Raw genomic sequence first — 19193 nt, 5'->3', positions numbered from 1 at the left:
ACACAGTTACACAGACAGAGTCTAACCTGAAAGACTGACTAAGAGCAACTATATCTCACACACTTCCTGCATGATGAGAACAGAGCAATTCAGAACTGCTCTGATGGTGGACAACATCAAGGACAAAAGACAGAGCTGTGATTTATTTTCCATTATTCAGAACTTCTATCCTTGTGCTGCAACTACATACTTTTTTTAGTCAATATCAAAATCATTCAGCTCTTCTTTTAATATACCTTTGAATCCATCCCATACAGAAGGTTTTGCACCTATCTATGTAAAATAGTGTCTTCCCCTCACAAATCACTTTAAATGTTTGTCCTTGAAGCTTGAGCTCTTCTTGTGTACACTCTTCCAGTATTTCAATACAATGTAATTCCCATGCAATGTAGCACATTGTTTTCTTCCCCTCCATAAATGTTCTCTTAATATCAAAAATTCTTGCATCAGATATTTGTTCTTTGCCTTCAGTGACTTCACAATTCTTCTGTATGCTCATACATTGGAAATCTCATCGCAGTTTTGAGTTTCAGACATGTAAGTGTAAGCAGTAGTTACTGCAGATGAGAAGAAACTCTAGACATGAGAAAACTTAAATTCAGAAACATTACAGAAGAAATTAACATTTTCTAGTCTCAGCAATTCCAAAGCCTATGATAATGCCAGCAGACCTTTAATGCAACAATGGGAGGACAATTATATCATCTAGCAACAGCAGACAGTGGAGCTTCACTTTAGCTGGTGCCTAAGTGCTACTTAGAACTTCCTCCAAAGTAGCAAACGTTGTTCTTCAGGGTTAGTTAACATTTTTCACCAGTACAGACATATCCTTTTATTCTTAGCACATCAACATAAATGACAAGGCAGTCTGTGGAAGCTGTTGCCTATTTCCTCCTGGATTTAAAACAGGAGTTGCCTTCAGCTACTTCTTTGCTAACTACAAGCTCCAGAAATCAAGAATGATCTCTGAACACTTGAAAAGAGCCTAATAGTTAATATTTACAATATCTGGTAGGGTTGCACACAGAATTCTTCAACCTTATCAGATCTGTTTCCCTCTTCTCATTTCAAAAGCCTTGCTCCTTAGAAGAACTTGTTATCAAGATCAAAACTTCTCAGAGTCAGAGACTTAATTCAGATTAGTTCAAGTTATATAGGTGCCTGGTGTTTACGTTCCTTAGGAAACAGAATTCCAGCTTATCTCCTGCAATACAGACTAGGAAAGGTGTCGCCTCAGTGATTCTCCTCCCTCTGCTATTCAGGAATCCTTCCCCTGAACTAATAAAAAGGCATTCTCTCTCTTTGTGTAACTCACTCCTACTACCCCAAAGTGAAAAACAACAAGAACAACCAAAAATCTTCATGTATTAAAATATTTAGTTTTCATTTAAACTGTACTGATAAATCACTATTTTCTCCTATTTATGGTCTGTTACTGGAGAAGATTGTCACGTTTGAAAGGTAAAGATTTTATTCAACAAGCCATTATACCAGACATATTTCTGTATAGAACTTTACCAGAAGTCTCTCTTAGAATATTGTCACATTCAAATATGATGGGTTACCTTTCATATTTAAACACACACCTAATATTACCAAAATCCACCTTGAAAATACTCAAGTGCTTCAGTCAAGCTATATTCCTCTATCAGGAATTGTAGAGTAAAGACAAAGGACAGTCCTTAAATGTTGAGTTGAGAACATGTCCTCTGGAAACTATCCAGAAATGTTAGCTTATGTCTAAAATATCTAATGTGTCTCTAAGACAATAAAACTTTAAAAACTAACAGTTGTTTAAAAACTTTTTTAGAACAAGACATTTAATATTTATCAGACATTTAACATTTTAACATTCCATTATTATTTAGCCTTGAATTCTGGAAACATTAAGACATAAAGGCCATCAAAATTCATGAAATTATTCACAGAAGAGGTCTACTGTTTGGGGAAATGATCTGAATTTTCAGTTGTGGTGATATACACACCAAGTTACAGCTTCTCCTGTAAATAGGAATTCTGAACTTAGTTCTGTCTAGAAAACACCCCAAGCCTGAAGCAGCATATATTTCAAACACATCTAAAATACACAACTCCAGTTGCTCCACCCCAGCGCATGCGTAAGCAATCACACTCCTCAAGCAACTCCAACTTTTGGGAAGTTACACAACTAAAACCAGACCCAACTCCCAACTGAAATCAACAGCAGAACTCCCCTCCTTGCTTAGGTCCAACTGAATCCAACCCAGTACACACAAGAACAGAGGATCTGTCCAGACTCCATGAAAGCAGTAATTGCAGTGTGGAGACTCAGGACTGATGGTCTCAACTCCACACTGCTATCAATAGGCTTCCCACTTCTATCAGACACTTAAAAAAATATATATATATTTTAGCAGTAAAACCAGAAACATACTTTCCAAGTAGAGATGAGGGTGTCTACAAATGCAGAGATATTGGTACGTGGTCTAGTATTATCAATATTTATAAAGATAACAATAAATATTAAATTATTATAACTATTTATACAATAAACAGCAAAGCAAGGAGCACCATCAGCATCAAGAAGGGCAAAGGCAACACAAACGAGTTGACAGAAAGAGCAATCCACCATGTAACATGCTACGTGGGACAATATCCTGTGAGGAAAAAGCTATTGAATGCAACAGAGACCTATAAAGGAATATCAGAAAATCAGATAGCAATTAAGTCAGCATGGGGCTTCAAAATGCATTCTCATAAGAAAAGGCATCAGAGTGACACTTTGCTTTATGTGGAGACAGCTGGAGGAGAAGTGGAGGAGGTCAAATACAAAAAACATACCCCAAAACAAGAGTTAAAAAATGGTCTTGGAAGAAGAGATGGTTCCATTTCCAGTTACACTGAAAAAAACCCCACCAACAAGAAATGCAGCACAACAGTATTCAAAAAGCAAGGCTCAGTGCTGCTAAGGGCTGAAAGGAAGAGGAGAGGCAGGACAGAGACTGAGGACATTGCACAGATCCCACCCAATCTCACAACCAAACAACTGCAGACCCCTTCCTGTTCCCTGCTGACTGAGGCACAGTCCCACAGCACAAGTCAACACTTCAGATGAGGTATCCCATTCCTGCACAACTGTGCACATACACCAAACCCAGCAACTCCTGAACTGCCTTCAAAAGACACACTGCGCTCCCAATCACTACAAACATTAACCTCAACAACTGCCAAAAAAGAAAATAAGTATTTCCCTTTTTTTTAGAAGCTAAAAGTTGTAGGAAGAAGAATTAGCACAGCTATATAGCTGATCACCATGACAGATACAAGCAGAATTCCAGATTTTCTGGCTTCTGTTTCAATATTTCAATCACAACTGACCTACATTATCTTTGTATTTATCATCTGCTTGTAATTTCCTCACTACTTTAACCTGTGAGGTAATCTGGCTATTTTACTTCCTGTTCACTTTCCTGCAGAGTTAAATTTAAAAAAAAAAAAAAAGCCACTACTTTGTTACAAAATAAACCCCAGACCCTTCTTTGTCTTAGCTAATGCCAGATGAAAGACAAGATGCCACATTTTTACATTCATTGACATAAACTTTACAACAGGTCATGTAACTTCAGCTATGGCCTAGGAAGTTCCAATCTTCTGTTTTACCTATAGCATTTCTGCCAAATAGTTGATACAGGTTGCACTAATACCTGTGATATCCGCAGCTTCACTTGTACCCACATTACTGTAGCTCTGTTTTTTGAGTTACAGCCTCATCATAGATTTACTTATTAACTCCAAAACTCTCCTCCAGTGAAGTAATGCTCCTACCAAGGTAGAACAGATCCTTTTCCCCAGAGAATAGCTTGAGTATCATTTAGAACAAATTAGCAGCACCTGCATTCAGAAGAAATTGCTCTATCATTGAAAAATGCGATGAGATCAAACAACCCATTCTCTGAAGTTATACAGGGCCAACTCACAAATAAATATATTCACTCTGGAGAGGCACAAGCAGCTTTACTGAGTGCCATCACTTTTAGCCACAGTGAAGATCTGTGTGAGCCCTCACACTTAGAAATCTGACGTTCCAAACCTGAACTGCAGTAACCAGGGTGGGCTGTGTGTGCCTGAGAACAGCCGGCTCGGACTCCTGTGCCACTGTCCACAACCTTCTCACACCAACGGCCTGACACTCACCGACCTCACTGGACAGTGATGCCACTGCAAAACACTGTACACAAAGGAGCTACCAAGAATCGTAACATTTCTGTTATCCTTTAATCTTTCACAGGACACTGCAAAGGCACTACAGGATCTATCCATCTCAACCATGCCATCTTCAGGAAAACAGATCAGCAGTCACAGGAACAGAAAAGAAAAAAAAAAAAGAAAAGAAAAAGGAAGAAAATGCTTTTTTGTCAAAAAAGGAGGAAATCTGAAAGTTATCTTACACACTGGAAACACAAAAGCTGTATCCCTTCACAAAAGAATTACCCAAGACTTATTTTTCCCTTCTCAAGAAACACGAATTTAAATACCTTTCCTCTCCTTCTCCCAGCACAGAAGAATAGAAGGGTTCACACCAAACTCCTCAGAAAAAACCCTACAAAATCTCCTTCCTTCATTCAGCTCTTGAGTACCCCAAAAGTTTCCATACCCTCTGCCACACACCAGAGAGCAGACAAGTAAACAAAAGAAAGAATTTGGCAAGAGAATGTGATATGCAAACAAACAAAGGATAAAATACCAAGTGTAGTTCAGAGGAGCAGTAGCAGGGAAACAGGTACAAAAAGTTGCTGCGTTCTATCACACAGAAGTGAATCACAAAAAAAACCCAGAAAATAAACAGCAGAAATTACTCTGCCCTTTTAAAGGTAGGATGCTAGCAGCATCCCTAAAGAACTACCCTGCATTTAAAAGGGAAAACACTCATATATTTTACTGTTTAAGCCTCTATGGACCAAATACCTTTTGGCCACACATGTGACATAGTTATCTTTTCAAAGATGTTCCACTGGGATTCTCTGCTGTCTCGTTAATATTTCAAGCATCAGAAACTGAAATTTGTCACTCAGCATTTTTACACATCACTTTCAACATAATAAAACACATACCTGTTCCATCTGGTAACTTTAAAAACAATGTCTACGATAAAATAAATCACGATTTATCTTACAGCAGGTGCGAGAACTCAACCAGCCTTGAAGAAGGACTTGAAGGCGCCCTTACCGACCGGCCGTCAGACAGCGGCTAACTGCAAATACCTTTAGCCAAGACTGAACATCTCCTGCGTTCATTAAAACCCATGAACGGTAAGCACTGCAGACGCTGTAATACTTGGAGCGCTTGTGCAGCGCAGGCAATAATATACCGAGGGAAGAATGAGCACAAGTCCCGGCTGCTCCCAAGACAGCACCGGGCCACAGCACGAACCAGCTCCTGAGGTACGCGCTCCCGCTTCAGCCGCGTGCCGGCCCCGAGCTCCGGGAACGGGGGCCAAGGCAGAACCCGCACCGCCGTCTTCCCGGCAGAGAACAGCCAGGGCAGGCACGGTCCGCTCACGGCGCCCGAGCAGGAGGCCCCAGGGCGCAGGGCAGAGTTCGAAGCGGGCCGGGCCGCCGGGCAGAGGCGGCGGCGCCGGCAGAGGCTGCGAGAAGGCACGGGGCGGCCTCGCGGACAGAGCGGCCGAGGCCAAGCCGCGGAGTTCGGGGCGGACAGAGGCCTCAGAACTCCCGGGGCCCCAAGCGGCGGGACTTGGAGGTCAGGGGAGGTCCGGTCCGGGCAGCGGACACCCCAATCGGTCCCACTCACCGGGCCGGTCCCTGCAGCAACAGCGGCGGACAGAGCCGGGCATTCAAAATGGCGGCGGCGCGGCCGCAGCACCGATACCGCAGGCGGAGGGATCCGCGCGACGGCTCGCTCCCCACGACCCCGCAGGCTCTCCCGATCGCGGGTGGCAGCGCGGCCGCGCCGGGTTCGGCGGGAATGGGGCGGGGATGGCGAGAGGACGGTGCAGCACCAGTGGTGGCGGGACGGAAAACGCCGCTCGCACTACTTTTCTTGGCGGAAGCACCCGTGAGGTTGGTCTTAGCAGACAGGTACGTCTGCACCGTGGCATTCCCTGATGACGTCACGCGCGGGACGGTCTCGGCGGCGCGCGCTCCCCACGGCGGGCCCGGGCGGGACCCGTCACCCGTCTCGGCGGTTCCGGGATTGGGGAGTTCCCAGACCGGAGGGGCCAAGCCACTCCCAGGCCGGTGAATCTCGCAGTGTTTAAATGTCCACCGGCGATGGGGGGAGCGCAGTGTGCGGCAGTAAACGAGGCGTCTCTGGAAGGGGGTAAAGAGCCATCCTCCTCCCCACAGGCAGCTCTTCTGTCCCCACTTCCAGGACCTTATGTCACATTAACGATCACCGAATGACGAGGAACTGCCCCCTGTGGAGCCCGGTCAGCAGCATGGGGCCGGCCGGACCCTACGGGAGTGCGAGAGAGAGGACGGGCACGTTCAGACCGAAGGCTCCCGCAAGAGAGCCGAGCCACGCTGCCGCAGCGGACCTGCCAGCCAACCGCTGAGAGAGCTCGCCTGAGGCGCGGGGCCACACGGCGCTGCCGCCAGGTGACTGGCGCTGTGCGGCCGGGCCAGACGGAGCCCCGAGCGGACGCAGCTGGTTGCCACGGCAACGGCGCTGTGGGTGCCTCGTGACGCCATCCGGGCGCGGCGGACTCGCGGCCCCTGCCGCCCGGAGAGCAGTTCCGGCGGCCGGGGGGCGCGTCATTGATATGCGACGCGTCATCGTCGTGCGCCACGGGTGGGGAGGAGCCGGTCCGGGCACCGGGCGGGCCCGCAGGGCCGGTCCGGGCCATGGCGGGTGAGCCGCGGGCACCGGGCGGGAACCGGGCGGGCCCGCGGGACGCGAAGGGGTGGGGTGCGCGGGAGCGCGGCCGGGGTTTTGGGGCCGGGCTCGGCCGCGGCGACCGGGCTCTTGCTTCTTCCGTCCCCGGTGTTTCGACCCTGGGCCAGGGGCCGTCGCAGTGCCCGTTCCCGGAGCCGGGGGCTTGGGCTGCCCCCGTTCCCTAGGCTAGGACTCATGGCTCCCTCTGTTCCTGGCACAGGTGAGGCGGCGGCCGGCGGCGCGGATCCAGGAGCCCGCGCGTGGCAGCCCCAGTGGGTGCCCCCATGAACGAGCGTCGCGGCCGGGGCTGCCGGGACACCGCGGGGCGCCATGAGAGCGGGCCACGAGCGGAGCCAGGAGTGTCTCCCGCCAAAGAAGCGGGAACTTGCCGCTACCAACACTGGCACCGAGGCGGGACGCGCGGGGGAAGCGCAGAGCTCGGGCGAGGGACCCGAGTGGGCCCGCACGGCTCGGCCGGCTCCCGCCGCACCGCGCTATGGTCCTGGTGAGGCCCCCGAGGCGGCGGCAGGGCTGACGGTGGACCAGTACGGGATGCTCTACAAAGTGGCAGCACCGCCTGCCACTTTCTCCCCCACGGGCTTGCACCCCGTGGTGAACGTGAGCCCCCTGCCCCCTGCCTTCAACGTGACCTCGCCCATCATCCAGCACTCGGCAGTGCCCTTCCCCTCCATCCACTATGCACAGATCCCTTCGGCTTCCCTGCAGCTCATCGGTTCCCACTACACAGTGCCCTATGCTGTCCCTCCTGCCTTCCTGCCTAGTCCTCTCCTGTCTCCTTCCACCAACCTCACTGCTCCCCATGTCCCCCACTTTGTGCCATATGCCTCTCTGTTCACGGAAGAAGCTGCTCCTTCCCCCCAGACTACCTCTCCCACCCACAGCTTCAACAAATCCGCCTCTGCAGCCTCTCCTGGGCAGATGCAGCAGCACACTGCACCCCAACCACTGCACATGGCACCGGGGAGAATTCCTGTTTATTATCAGATGTCCCGCCTTCCACCAGTGTATTCAGCCTACGAGGCTCCTGTGGCAGGTGGGAGCCCAGAGTCTCCTCAGCAAGACACTGAGCTGAGCTCAGAGGTGGCTGCAGCCAATGGCGGGCAAAGGCCCCTGGAGCAAAGTGTGGCCGGGAGGCCCAGCGAGGCTGTGGACTCTGCCAGCAGTGCAGCTGAGGACTGTCTGCCCCCAGGGGCTGCAGCAGGAAGTATGGGCGATGAACAGTTCCTTCCAAGTTACCAGATGCTGGGAAGAGAGATCTCTGTGCCTACTCACAGGAGCACCCCAGATGCTGATCTGGAGGTTCAGAGGGTGGTGGGGGCATTGGCGTCTCAGGATTATCATGTTCTGGCAGCCCAGAGGAAAGATGACCCAAGCCCTTTGAACCTTTGCCATAAAATTCCTGATGGGCAGGGAGACATGCTGAGGAACACCACAGACAGGGCTGCAGCTGGGAACAGCCAGTCCCAGAGCCCATGTGGAATGTCCCCCGAAGAGACTGTTAGACAGAGACAGTTAGCCAAAGGACTGGTGGTAGCCAATGGCAAGCCAGTACCTGTTCCTGTTGGATCTGAGCCTGTCAGGTCTCCCACTTCAGAAGCCCTGGTGAGGGAGAGCCCAGATGCACAGGCTCGAGGAAATGTGCTTGAAAAGGAGCTGGCCCAGTTACAGCCACGCAGCTCCTCACAGCTGCCCTCTCACTTCATGAAAGGAGCCATCATCCAGCTGGCGACAGGAGAGCTGAAGCGGGTGGAGGACCTGCAGACTCAAGACTTTGTTCGCAGTGCGGAGGTGAGTGGAGGCCTGAAGATCGACTCCAGCACTGTGGTGGATATTCAGGAAAGCCAGTGGCCCGGGCTTGTCACACTGCATTTTGTGGTTGGGGAGCAACAAAGTAAAGTGAGCATTGATGTGCCCCCGGAGCATCCTTTCTTTGTGTATGGCCAGGGCTGGTCCTCCTGCAGCCCTGGGAGGACTGCTCAGCTCTTTGCTTTGCCCTGTCACAGGCTGCAAGTGGGGGATGTTTGCATATCAATCAGTTTACAGAGCATGAATGGCAACTCTGCTTCTCAGGCCAGCTCCCCTCTCACGGATCAGCTGGTATCTGCTAGGGAGAGATTGGAACGAACAGCTCAGGGGCCCAGAGAGCCATCTGACAGAGGTGCTGAAAGGAAGAGCCACACAGATAGAACCACCATGGCCCAGAGCTCTTGTGCAGAATCTTCTCAGCCTGAGGCTGGCAGTCTGTACAGTTTGGCCCCAGGCTTCCAAAGATACAGCGTGCAGGCAGAGGAGGCTCGGCCCTCTCTGCTCCGTCCCTCTTTCATTCCCCAGGAGGTCAAGCTGTCTATTGAAGGGCGTTCGAATGCAGGGAAATGATCCCTTGGAGGTATGACCTAGGGCGGCCAAAGCAGGTGAGCCTCACCATCAGGTGGAGGAAGTGCACAGACTCTGTCATAGGCTCACCAGCAAAGGCTGCTCTCTGCCTTGCAGGAATGGCTCCATTCCAATTCTATGGCTGAGCAGTTCCTCCTGGGGAGTCAGAAGGGCTCCAGTGCCTCAGGAAGCAGCGATGTGCTAGCTGGGGTGGGGAGTAGGGATGTGCTCATGAATGTGTGATGAGAGCATTCCAGAGGCTGGAGGCTGGGGCTTTCTCCCACCTCCTGGGATAACTGACTCCCTGCGGGGCAGGGGCTGAGCATTCGGGGCAGGTAGGGAGAAGAGGAGGGCAGACTTGGCTTAAGGTAGCAGATAAAATTGCTGAAGATTTTATTCCTCCTTTCTCATGATGGGGAGAGATGAGTCCCCACTGGAGTTTGGGGGCTTTACTCCCAGCATCCCCTTTCTTCACACATGCACTTTAAAAGGACCGTTCACCAATGGAGCTCTCAAGGGCAGGATGGAGGTGCTTCTCTGGTGGTTCTGATTAATGTCTCTTCCACTGAATCCAACTGCTATTTCTTCTTGCAAAGAATGTACAGATTTGAATCACAGAAATTCGAGAGGAAGGACCAAAAGGATGGGCTTAGGTGCAGGTGAATAGGGAACTTGAGCACTTGAGATGGGATACAAGTTGAGATGGGAGATGTTTGTTTCCTGCTATAAAGTCTACGTAGTTGTTTTGCCACCAAATCAAATCTTTCTTCCTATGTTAATAACTTTCAAAAAAACCCTCCTGGGTTTATAGCTTTTGCAGAGGCTTAACCTTGGGATGAATGGGGTTGGATTTTTTTTGTTTAATCGAATTTTGGTTTTGGATATTTTATTGGTTTCGTTTTGTTTTTTTTTAATCTGGAGCAAAATACATTCAGCATTCTCTAGGGAAGTGTGAAAACATCCTTCTTCTGTGAGAAGATTGATGCTATTTTGTAATTAAGTCAGAAAAATGTTCCAGATGGCTAATCCTTCCCTGCAGGCAGTTTCCTGAATAAGCTCTAGACAAGAGACAAATGTTTGTGCATGTGCAGGCAAGGTACAAAGTTTGTGCTAAGTACAATTCTATGATTAATGTACGGACTCTAAAAATATCATAGTGTCACAGGGCATTTTGGGATCGTTTTTGTGTTAGTTTTTCTGATGCTTCACTTTGGAGTTCCTCTGTAGAACAATGTGGTAAAATCAAAAGTAGTCTTTTTCATGGTGAGATTTAATACAATTGTGTATGAATACCTGTTTGTGGTGATAACACTCTATTGAGTGAAGGCTGCGGTATTTACACTAATCTGCCCTCTGATGGTGCGTTATGACACCATTGCTCAGCTAGGATAAAGAGTAGTCACTGTTCTGGTGAGAAAAGAGTTTTCACTGGCTTAACCTGGGTTGAGTATTCCTTGTGTTCAGGTGCCCATCTCTGTGCTAGGACCAGGCTTTGGAGGGGGCCTTTCTTAGTGTGCAGAGTCCTGATGTTCAGCATGCTGTTCCTGTCTCCCTGCTCTCATCTGCCTGAAATTCGTCATGTGTGCCTGACTCTTGGGGCACCATTCCTCTCTGTCACAGAATGGTGTGTGTCAGCACCTCTCCTTGCAGTGGTGTTGTCTCAGGGCTGTTCTGCACTCCCCGAGTGTGTCCTGTAACTGGTTGGCTTCTGCTGACTGTGCAATGGACACATGCTCTGCCTCTGTATTAGGCAAGTTAGTCTCCAGAATGTCCCTTCCATCCTGGCCTAAGTCCTGTTTTCCTGGCACATTGCTAGCCATTTCTGTTGCCTTTAAAATGCCCACACCAGGACAGGCCTTAGGTGAGACGTGCTAATTGTGCCCTAAGTTTTTGTGCCTCACGGGGTTCTCAAGAATGAGGATGCTGCCTGTATCACATGTAGCTGCTCCCAAATGACACGCTACTTCTGGTTTCATCAGCTGCATTTGGGATGTGTGAAGTCACAGTAATGCTGTTGTGTGAAGATTCTGCCTCCTCAGGTGCAGCAGCTGTGGGAACAGATGCTGTTTCCACAGCCCCATTTGTCACCTGGGCCCCTTCATCACCAGGGGTGTCACAGCTGCTGCGGACTGGGCTCTTCTACGTAAAGCTCTCCATTTATGTTGATAATTAGTACTTAGTGCTCGGGATATCCGAGGTGTCTGTGGCCAAAGGCAGGACGCAGAGGAGCCCGGGTTCTCATGCCTGTTCTATGCACAGTGCATACAGAGGAATTCAGGGCTGTGACAGGCACTTGAGAAAGGGATCTCGCATACATATGGTGTGTGTAGAGGGGCTGGTTACACCCCAGAGGCAATGTCTGAGCAACTGAGGGTGCAGAGCCCCTTGAGTGTCCCTGAACACCATAGTCTTAGAGTGAGGGTTTGGAGAGCTTCCTTTACACCATATGTGTTACTGTCACTCCTTGATCTCAGCTGCACTGTGCAGTGGTCTGAATGGGCAGTACTGACAAATGAGGCAAGATGCTGTGTGGCTTAAATAGCTTTGCACTGTAGACAGGTGAAAGGCTGTGAAGGTGCTTGCCCTGTTGTTTACCTGGATGCTGACCTGGACTTTGGCTTGCTGCACATCTGTTGGGTGCAGTCCTGAGCTCTGTGGAACAGGCCAGGGTGAATTGGACCTTGGTGCTTTTACCCAGACTCCTGTCAGTCCCGCTGTTGTATATATTTCAGCTGCCGGCTCTTCCCTGGAAGCAGTAGTTTGAAGCACAGCTCATGATGGGAGATGAAGAATCTGTGTCTGGCTGTTTGCCCCAAAGGGTGGGCAGGAGGGGGCTACTGGCAATTCTCCAGCCCAGCTCAGCAGTACCAGTATCACAGGAACCTGTCCTTACTGGGCAGGGCCGTATGGCTTAGCACCATAGTGGTGATTGTGCTGAGCACTGAGGCTCTCCTGGGACAGGGAGTGTCTGAGACAGGCTCTGCTGCAGGGAGAAAGGCTGTGAATGAATCCATGGAGGAGGCTTTTATTTCTGGGGTTTACAGGGAAAGGAGGAGATAAAGCCAGGAATACATTGCAGAGTGGGATGGTTACCTGGGCTTTTCTGCTGCCAGAGATGTGACAGACTTCTCAGAGAAATATACCATGTTCCTGCTGCTATTGTGAAGGGTGGGAGAGCTGTGGTCTGTCCTGGCTGGAGGAGGAGGTCCTAATCTTACCCAGCTCATGCTCTGTAGCAGGAGTCCGTGGGATGCAATAATGGGTGTCTGTAGCTGTCTGTCCCATCACATGGAACATGCCTTGGGTTAGCTGCACAGCAGAGCCAAGCCTGTCTCGGGGCTGTGCATTCAAAGCAATGAGCGCTCATCACTACCAGACTATGCAGAGGAAGCTCTGTCTGGAAGAGAAGGAAGCTGCAGAGGCCCCTCTGCCTTCCCCTTCCAGCTGCTGAGCAGCTTTTTATATTGCACTTTTCACATTAAGTGTCCCTACCCCACATTTCAAGTCACTTTGTCCTGTAGAGAACTAACAATTCTTGTTACTCAGAAAATATTGTAAAAGAAACTACAGCAGCTGGAGTAGCCCAAATGATAGTTCCTGCCCACAGCAGCACATGTGCCTTTCCCCAGCATCACTCACAACTGCTCCTTGTCTTTCAAGCTGTGCTAAAGCCTGACACTTGTCAGAAGCTGCTAAGACAGCTACAAATACACATTCTGTACAGTTTGGCCCAGGGTATTCCACATATAGTTTAAAATGCTGGTGGTCCTGGTCCTTCCACAGCCTTCACACCTGTCTGTCAAGGACAGAATTGCCCCTAAAGTCCTTCTTTAGGCTGCTGCTGCCCACCCTGCCATGCGCCTGGCACACTCAAGTTGTTTTTGGCTTTCATGGCACCTTAGTGCCAGGGAGGGTCTGCTCAGAGAGAGAGAGACATGGGGGAGCTGGCTAGGCTGCCCTGAGGCAGAGAGATGTTTGTAGATAAGTGCTGACCCCTCACTATAACCCCCAGTATATGGCTGTATTAACATGTAACCGAAGCAGTGTATCTAAAGCCTTAGAACTAGTCAGGTGCTCCCCTCCAACTTTGTCCCTGCCCCTTTCCTCCTACCTGATCTTTAACAAAGCATTAATAATTCTAAGGATAATCTCTATTTTGTTGTGCTTTTTTTGTAACTGTTTTAAATAAATCAATTTGTACTGTATATTTGTACTTCGGTGAGATCCTTTTTCCTGTTTTACCATTTTAAGTCTGTACTTGCCTACAAACAGATTGTATTTTTATTGTTAATGCTTTTATGAATATTGCATTTAACTTGTTGACTCTGTAAACACAGTATATATCTATATACATATATATATATATCTATATATAAACCAATAGCTTTTCCTTTGGTGTTTGAGACTTTTTGCTTGTCTGCAGTATCAGTAGTCATTAGCATGTGGCTTCTCTGGATTTACACAGTGATCTGGAGACTCATGTCAGGGGCAAGATACAGGGTGACAGATGGATTATAAGATATAATTCAGTGTTTTCAGATACTTATGTGGTCTCTTCTGAATCCCTTGGAATAAAGATAAGGTGTCAGGGATGCTGCAGGGAAAGTTCCAGCAGCAGGTTGCAGAGTAAAGGTACATCTCTGCTGGGTAAGCAAAACATGAGGCAGAGCAAAAGCAGATACTGCCAGAAGCAAACTGAGGGTTTGAGTACGAAAACTAAAAGAAGTAAGGATAAAAGTGAGAGATCAGAGAACAAAGGAGGATATGAACAAAAGAACATGGAACTGAACGGCTCCTTTACAGTGCCTTTTCCCAAAGACAGAGAAGCAGGAGGGGCTCCTGGGTGTTAGTTCTACATGATGAATGAACGTCATGTTAAAACAGCTGCTGTACAGAGAGGAAACTAGATGTTGCAGTGGCAGGTGGAGAAAACTTGCACTGAAAAGGTTCAGTGCTGTTTCCCAGCAGCATCCCCAGGGCTGGCTGTGACAGTGGTTCATTATTGTCAGAAAAATGCAACATTATGCATTTTGAAGGTAACTATTTTAACTAGGGCTTTAAGGGACTGCAATCAAACGTTTTTCAAACCAAAAAATGAGAAGGAAATGAGGGTCTTAAGTAGTTTGACCAAAAGGTTTTGCCTCTTGTTTTAACTTTACTCTTCTGATCTCAAGTAGCATTCTTGTGGTCACCATTTCTGACTTAAAGAAACAGCCATCAGAGAGAAGACAGTACTTGTTTGAACCACTGTACGACTCCAGACCTTAACTGGAAATGCTATGGAGGTAATAGGGATTTTCAGGCTACAAAACACAGAAGTGTGGCACACTGGCTTTTGGATATCTAAAAACTACAAAGCTACACCATGCATTTTCAGGTGCTCATTCTTAAAGAAGCCAAATAATGGAGAGTGCATTTCTTTTCCCTGCCATGAGTCCTTCTGTGACACTGCTTTGCCTTCTGCTGTTTAAAGATGCCTAAATATAATTTCCATACTTGCACAGTTTTAATAATGATTTCTGTTAGCAACAGAGTATTAGCTACTCTATTTCCCATTCAATCAACTCTTTCACTTGCAAACCTGAAATGCTGTTTAAGTGAAAATTAACTTTTGAGTAAAGTAAAGCAGCAAACTTGTTTGCTATTTGTTTACCTTGGCCAGCCTTTCTTTCACTGTTTTTATGGGGTATCTTAAAACAGGACCTCAGGTTCCTTAGTTTTTCCATGGATGCTACTGCAACTAAGTATGTAATAATGATGTTTAAAAAAGCGGTATGCACAGGCATTTCCAGAAGGACATCCTCCTTTGTTTCCTTTTTATGGGCACAAACTGCAAAGGATTTACTCCTGGAGGACTTGTGGACTGTCTTCAACTCTGTAATTCATGCTCCGGTAAACAAGATCCCTTTTTATTGAGGTGGGTTTCACCTACAGAACTGCAGCAGTCTGGACCCATTTACGGGGCAAGGGCCCAAAACCAGGACAAAGCACAAAAGGAAAGGAAGGAGACTAATACATGTGAACATTAATTAATGTTAATCAATACATTAATTTATTTTCATTCTGTCACAGGCTGTGACTTGGCCCCCAGAGCAGACTGTATCCTCAGAAACTGCTCCTACCAGAGCTGCTTTGGCAGGCATCGCAGCTCTGTTCTCCTTCTGGGTTCAGAGGAAAACCAGAACCACCTGTCAGGGAGGGTCAGGCAGGGACCCACAGCAGCCTCCTGAGTGCAGAAGCCTGCTAGTGCACATGTGGCAGGTGCAGCAAAGGCAGCACAGTTCCTGACTGTGGTTTAGTGCAACGTGCTGTTGCTCTGCTCATCAAAGGTCATCTTGCCCAGCAGCTGGCTCTCCAGCTCCACATTGCTCACTGGCAGTTGAAAAAAGTTCATCTCAGCTGCCAAAGCAGCCATGGCAGAGGGGTCCTGGCCAAACTGTGCCCGGAGCATCATATCCATTTTCTCCAGGCGCCGCTTGAGCCTCTTGGCCTCACGCTCCCGGATGAGCCGGGCTTGTCGCTTCTCGGGGGTCTCGTTGGCGCGTTTCAGGCGCATGGCTTCCCGGTCCCTCTGCAGCCGCCGTGCCCGCTGCTCATCTGTCTCCTGCATGCGCTGCAGCCGCTTGGCTTCCCGATCCCGCATGCGCCTCACTTCCCGCTCCTCCGGTGTCTCATTGTCCCGCCGGCTCTTCTTGGCCGTGCGCTCGCGCTCCAGGCGCTGCAACCGCACTTCCAGGGGCTCATTCTGGCGCCGCAGGGCCCACTTGCGCATGCCGGGGCTCTGTGCCTCAAGCAGCTTACGGTAGGCTGCACAGTTGTTGCACACCAGGAGGATGCCAGCAGGATACACAGGGGTGCAAAAGGCAACATCCTTACCCTCAGCACTGGAGGGGCCCTGGCTCTGTGGTGCCGGCAGCCGATCCGCACTGAGCACCTCTGGCAGCTTCTCACTGCAAAGCAGGAGGAATGGAGTCAGAGGCTTGGTGCTGTGGGCAGAGGCCCCATCTCTGAGTGCCCATTGACTGCCATGAACAATGCTCCCACTACAGCCCATGGCAGAGGCCTCTGCTAAATCATTTGCCCACAGATATGTCCGAGTATCTAAAATAAAGCGCTATCCTATCCAGGGTAAGGAAGTGGATTAGCCCAGAGCAGTATCTGGGTTGGAAGAGTGCAAGAGTGGGAATAAACCAGCAAGCTGCTCCTCCCCATCATCTCTGAATTTCTCCTTTTAGCCCCATTCCACTGGTCAGTGGATAATGTCCCACTAGGTAGAACACAAAGAAAGAACATTTTGGTCTCTGCCTGTAGTCCTGCTCTGGACATGATGAACACATCTTGCATAGTGCAGCCATACACCAATGGATTGCTGGGCAAGGGAAGGGATGGATGTTCTCCAGTGACTGGAGCCCACAGTGCTTTCTGCACTTATCTAGCTCTGCACAGTACTAAGAAAGATTCTTTTACCAGCACAGCTTGCACATGTCTTGGCAGGAGATGCAGAGCTGCAGATAGGAAGGGATCAAGAGAATCTCACTCACTGGGGGCATAAAGCACTGTCCTACAGGCCTCAGTGGCTCCAGAGCCACAACTTCTGAGTCATCCAAGGCAACCCACCTAATCTTTAATGTGCTGCCCTAGCCCACTCATTGGCCAGGGTGACCCTGACCTGTTGAAGGTGGCGTGGCTGGTGAAGCGTGCTCCACAAACTGCACAGTTGGACAGCTGGTCCTCTGAGTGGATCAGGAGATGTCTCCCAAGGGATCCTGGGGAGCTGAGGGCTCTGCCACACACAGGACACAGGTAGCTCTTGGCACTCACCACTGCTCCAGTGTGCTGCAAAACAACCACTCCAGTGGTAGTTACACATTGCCCAGCTCCCTGCCCAGTCCAAGGCATGCTCAAAACATTCTGTTCAGCCTCTTGGAATGGGAACCCTTTACCACTAAACCTCTGTCTGTCAACTTTTAGACCAAGCTCAAGACAAATAATTTGGTGTGACGGGTCAAACAAGGAGAAAACCCCTTTACAGCTCAACTCTAGTGCAGGAGAAAAAATTAGGGCAAAACACTTGGATTGTAAGACCTGACCCTTGTTTTCAGGAATGCATTTGAGGAGCTGCTGCTGCAGGACAAAGCATGACTCAATTAACAGCAAGGCAGGATGCTAGTGAGGAAACACTTAGATGGAGACAACTGGTACAGGTAAGTGGCCAATTCAGTTCTGCTTCACACCTTCTGCTACAGACTTTGATGTGCTATGAAGAAAGCACTGACACCAAAACCTATGATTTCTCCACAGATTTCTTGCAAAACTGGAATAATTTTGAAGAACAGCTATTCTCATGGGTAATTACAGGAACTGTAATGAAGTATAAAATGAATTATCAGGAGGAAGGTTTCTTATCTCACTGAATGATGAAAAAAATGTAAAAATTGCTTCCATGTTTAGTATGAAGGAACTGCCTGGTTTCAGCCTGAAATACTTTCAGAGACTGCCTTGGCATAGAGTTATGTCTTCCAGATCCGCAGACTAGGGCCTTGCTAATTCTTTACCCTGGACACCCTCTGTACACAGTTTACAGCTATAAACTTCAGTCACATCCTAGCTAGAAACTCAGTTCTGTGGTTGCAAAGACCAGAAGAACAAAGTTACCCTGTGCTTTTAGTTGTTTCTGGATTTGAGGCTTCAGGCCAGAGACACTCCACAGTTTGGAACTACCCCTACCTGGTACACGTGTGCAATGAGTTGATCTCTGCTTCCACACTCCAGCTGGCAGAGGGGGCATTGTGACAGTCCCAGCATGGGCTCAGCGTTCAAACTCTCAGGCACCTAGGGGTAGGAACAGCCACCTTGGTGTAAGGCACACAGAGCCCCCGCAGGCACACTGCCCTTCCTTAGCTCCTCCCAATGCTGCCCGCAGATCCAGTGCTGTGTGCCCAGTCCTGCCAGGGCTGGTTTGGGTGCTTGAAATCTGAAAGAAACCTCCTTCATGTAGCCTCTGAGCAAAACTTCTGCATCCCACAGAGAGGAGGCAGAGGCCTCACAGCCTCACTTGCAGACGGGTTCTTGCCAGCACAGTGACTCTAGAAGACAGGGCCTGTTCTGTGGCAAGGGGAAACTAACTGGAGAATGGCACCAGAACCAAGGGAAGGGGATGCACTCTACAAACGTCTTGGCCAGTTTGTGCCTGCTATCTCCTGTTCCAGGCAGCCAAAAAGCTCTTCATACCCTTTCCTCCTGCCAGAAGACATTGTTTGGAGGAGGTGGGAGGGAGAGAAAGATAAAGAAACATGATGGGGAGAGAAAGTGTTTAGACAGTACCCTTCTCTCTCCCTGGAGGCTACGGTGAGTGCAGAGCCAGTACACACTTGCCTCATTTTCTCTCATCAATGGGGTTCCAGCCACAGGTCGTTCTGCATTTTCTAATTCCTTCTTCACTTTCACCATTGAGCCATCTTCCTCAGACGTATGGGAAGAAACTTCATCTTGAGTGGTTTCCTCATCATCACTGCCACCTGAAATTGGCAGAACAGTTATATCAAGTGTCAGGACCCTGAGGGCACTCATAGGCCTTAACTGTCCTGACCAGCATTACAGGGGACCTCTACCCACCCCCTCCAACTAGGGGTTCCATTTAAACTCAGTCTAGGGCACTTGAGTCCCTGGGCATGGCCTCTTACACTGCCTTGCTTGACAATTGCCAGACCTTCGGCTAGAGCTGCTGCTGTTTCCACCCTGCTCTGGTGAATTGGGACTGGGTCCCATGGCATTGCCCAGTCTGTGCTGTGTTGGTCCAGTCCTTAGGACTTAGTCCTGCACTGGAGCAAAGGGCTAACCCAGAGGAGGAGCTGGGTAAGATGGCCCTCAGAGGAGCCACACACACTGTGCAGCCCTCAGCCTCACCCCTTTCCAGGGTCTCCCCAGTC

At 49.0% G+C, this 19193-nt stretch overlaps 3 protein-coding genes across 14 annotated transcripts in view; 1 reads left to right on the top strand and 2 right to left on the bottom strand.

The window, feature by feature from the left end:
* Positions 1 to 5927, bottom strand: part of AP1G1 (adaptor related protein complex 1 subunit gamma 1) — a 38465-nt gene extending 32538 nt beyond the window's left edge. The window contains exon 1 of the mRNA XM_063410804.1: positions 5788 to 5927. The gene's annotated coding sequence lies outside the window, so the exon portion shown is untranslated. The remainder of the gene's footprint in view (positions 1 to 5787) is intronic.
* A 785-nt stretch (positions 5928 to 6712) lies between these two features.
* On the top strand, positions 6713 to 17393 carry ATXN1L (ataxin 1 like). Of its 2 annotated transcripts, XM_063410806.1 has the most exons (3): positions 6713 to 6846; positions 7091 to 8679; positions 17367 to 17393. In XM_063410806.1, the coding sequence occupies exons 2-3, from the start codon at positions 7201 to 7203 to the stop codon at positions 17376 to 17378; spliced, it is 1491 nt and encodes a 496-aa protein (XP_063266876.1). In that variant the 5' UTR covers positions 6713 to 6846; positions 7091 to 7200; the 3' UTR covers positions 17379 to 17393. The 2 variants fall into 2 exon arrangements, with proteins under 2 accessions (XP_063266876.1, XP_063266875.1); XM_063410805.1 differs by lacking the exon at positions 17367 to 17393 and having other exon boundaries at positions 7091 to 13672.
* The window catches only part of ZNF821 (zinc finger protein 821), a 17804-nt gene continuing 8720 nt past the window's right edge, over positions 10110 to 19193 (bottom strand). For all 11 annotated transcript variants that reach the window (XM_063410812.1, XM_063410816.1, XM_063410820.1 and 8 more), the window contains 4 exons: positions 18640 to 18782; positions 17992 to 18096; positions 16934 to 17100; positions 10110 to 16214 (listed from right to left, as the gene is read on the bottom strand). In XM_063410812.1, the coding sequence (XP_063266882.1) occupies positions 15560 to 16214; positions 16934 to 17100; positions 17992 to 18096; positions 18640 to 18782 (1070 nt within the window). In that variant the 3' untranslated portion in view covers positions 10110 to 15559. The remainder of the gene's footprint in view (positions 16215 to 16933; positions 17101 to 17991; positions 18097 to 18639; positions 18783 to 19193) is intronic.

Source organism: Prinia subflava, chromosome 13 (genome assembly GCF_021018805.1).
Source record: "Prinia subflava isolate CZ2003 ecotype Zambia chromosome 13, Cam_Psub_1.2, whole genome shotgun sequence".
Taxonomy (NCBI): domain Eukaryota; kingdom Metazoa; phylum Chordata; class Aves; order Passeriformes; family Cisticolidae; genus Prinia; species Prinia subflava.
Note: the sequence above shows the minus strand (reverse complement) of the source record. Positions and strands in the feature narration are given on the sequence as shown.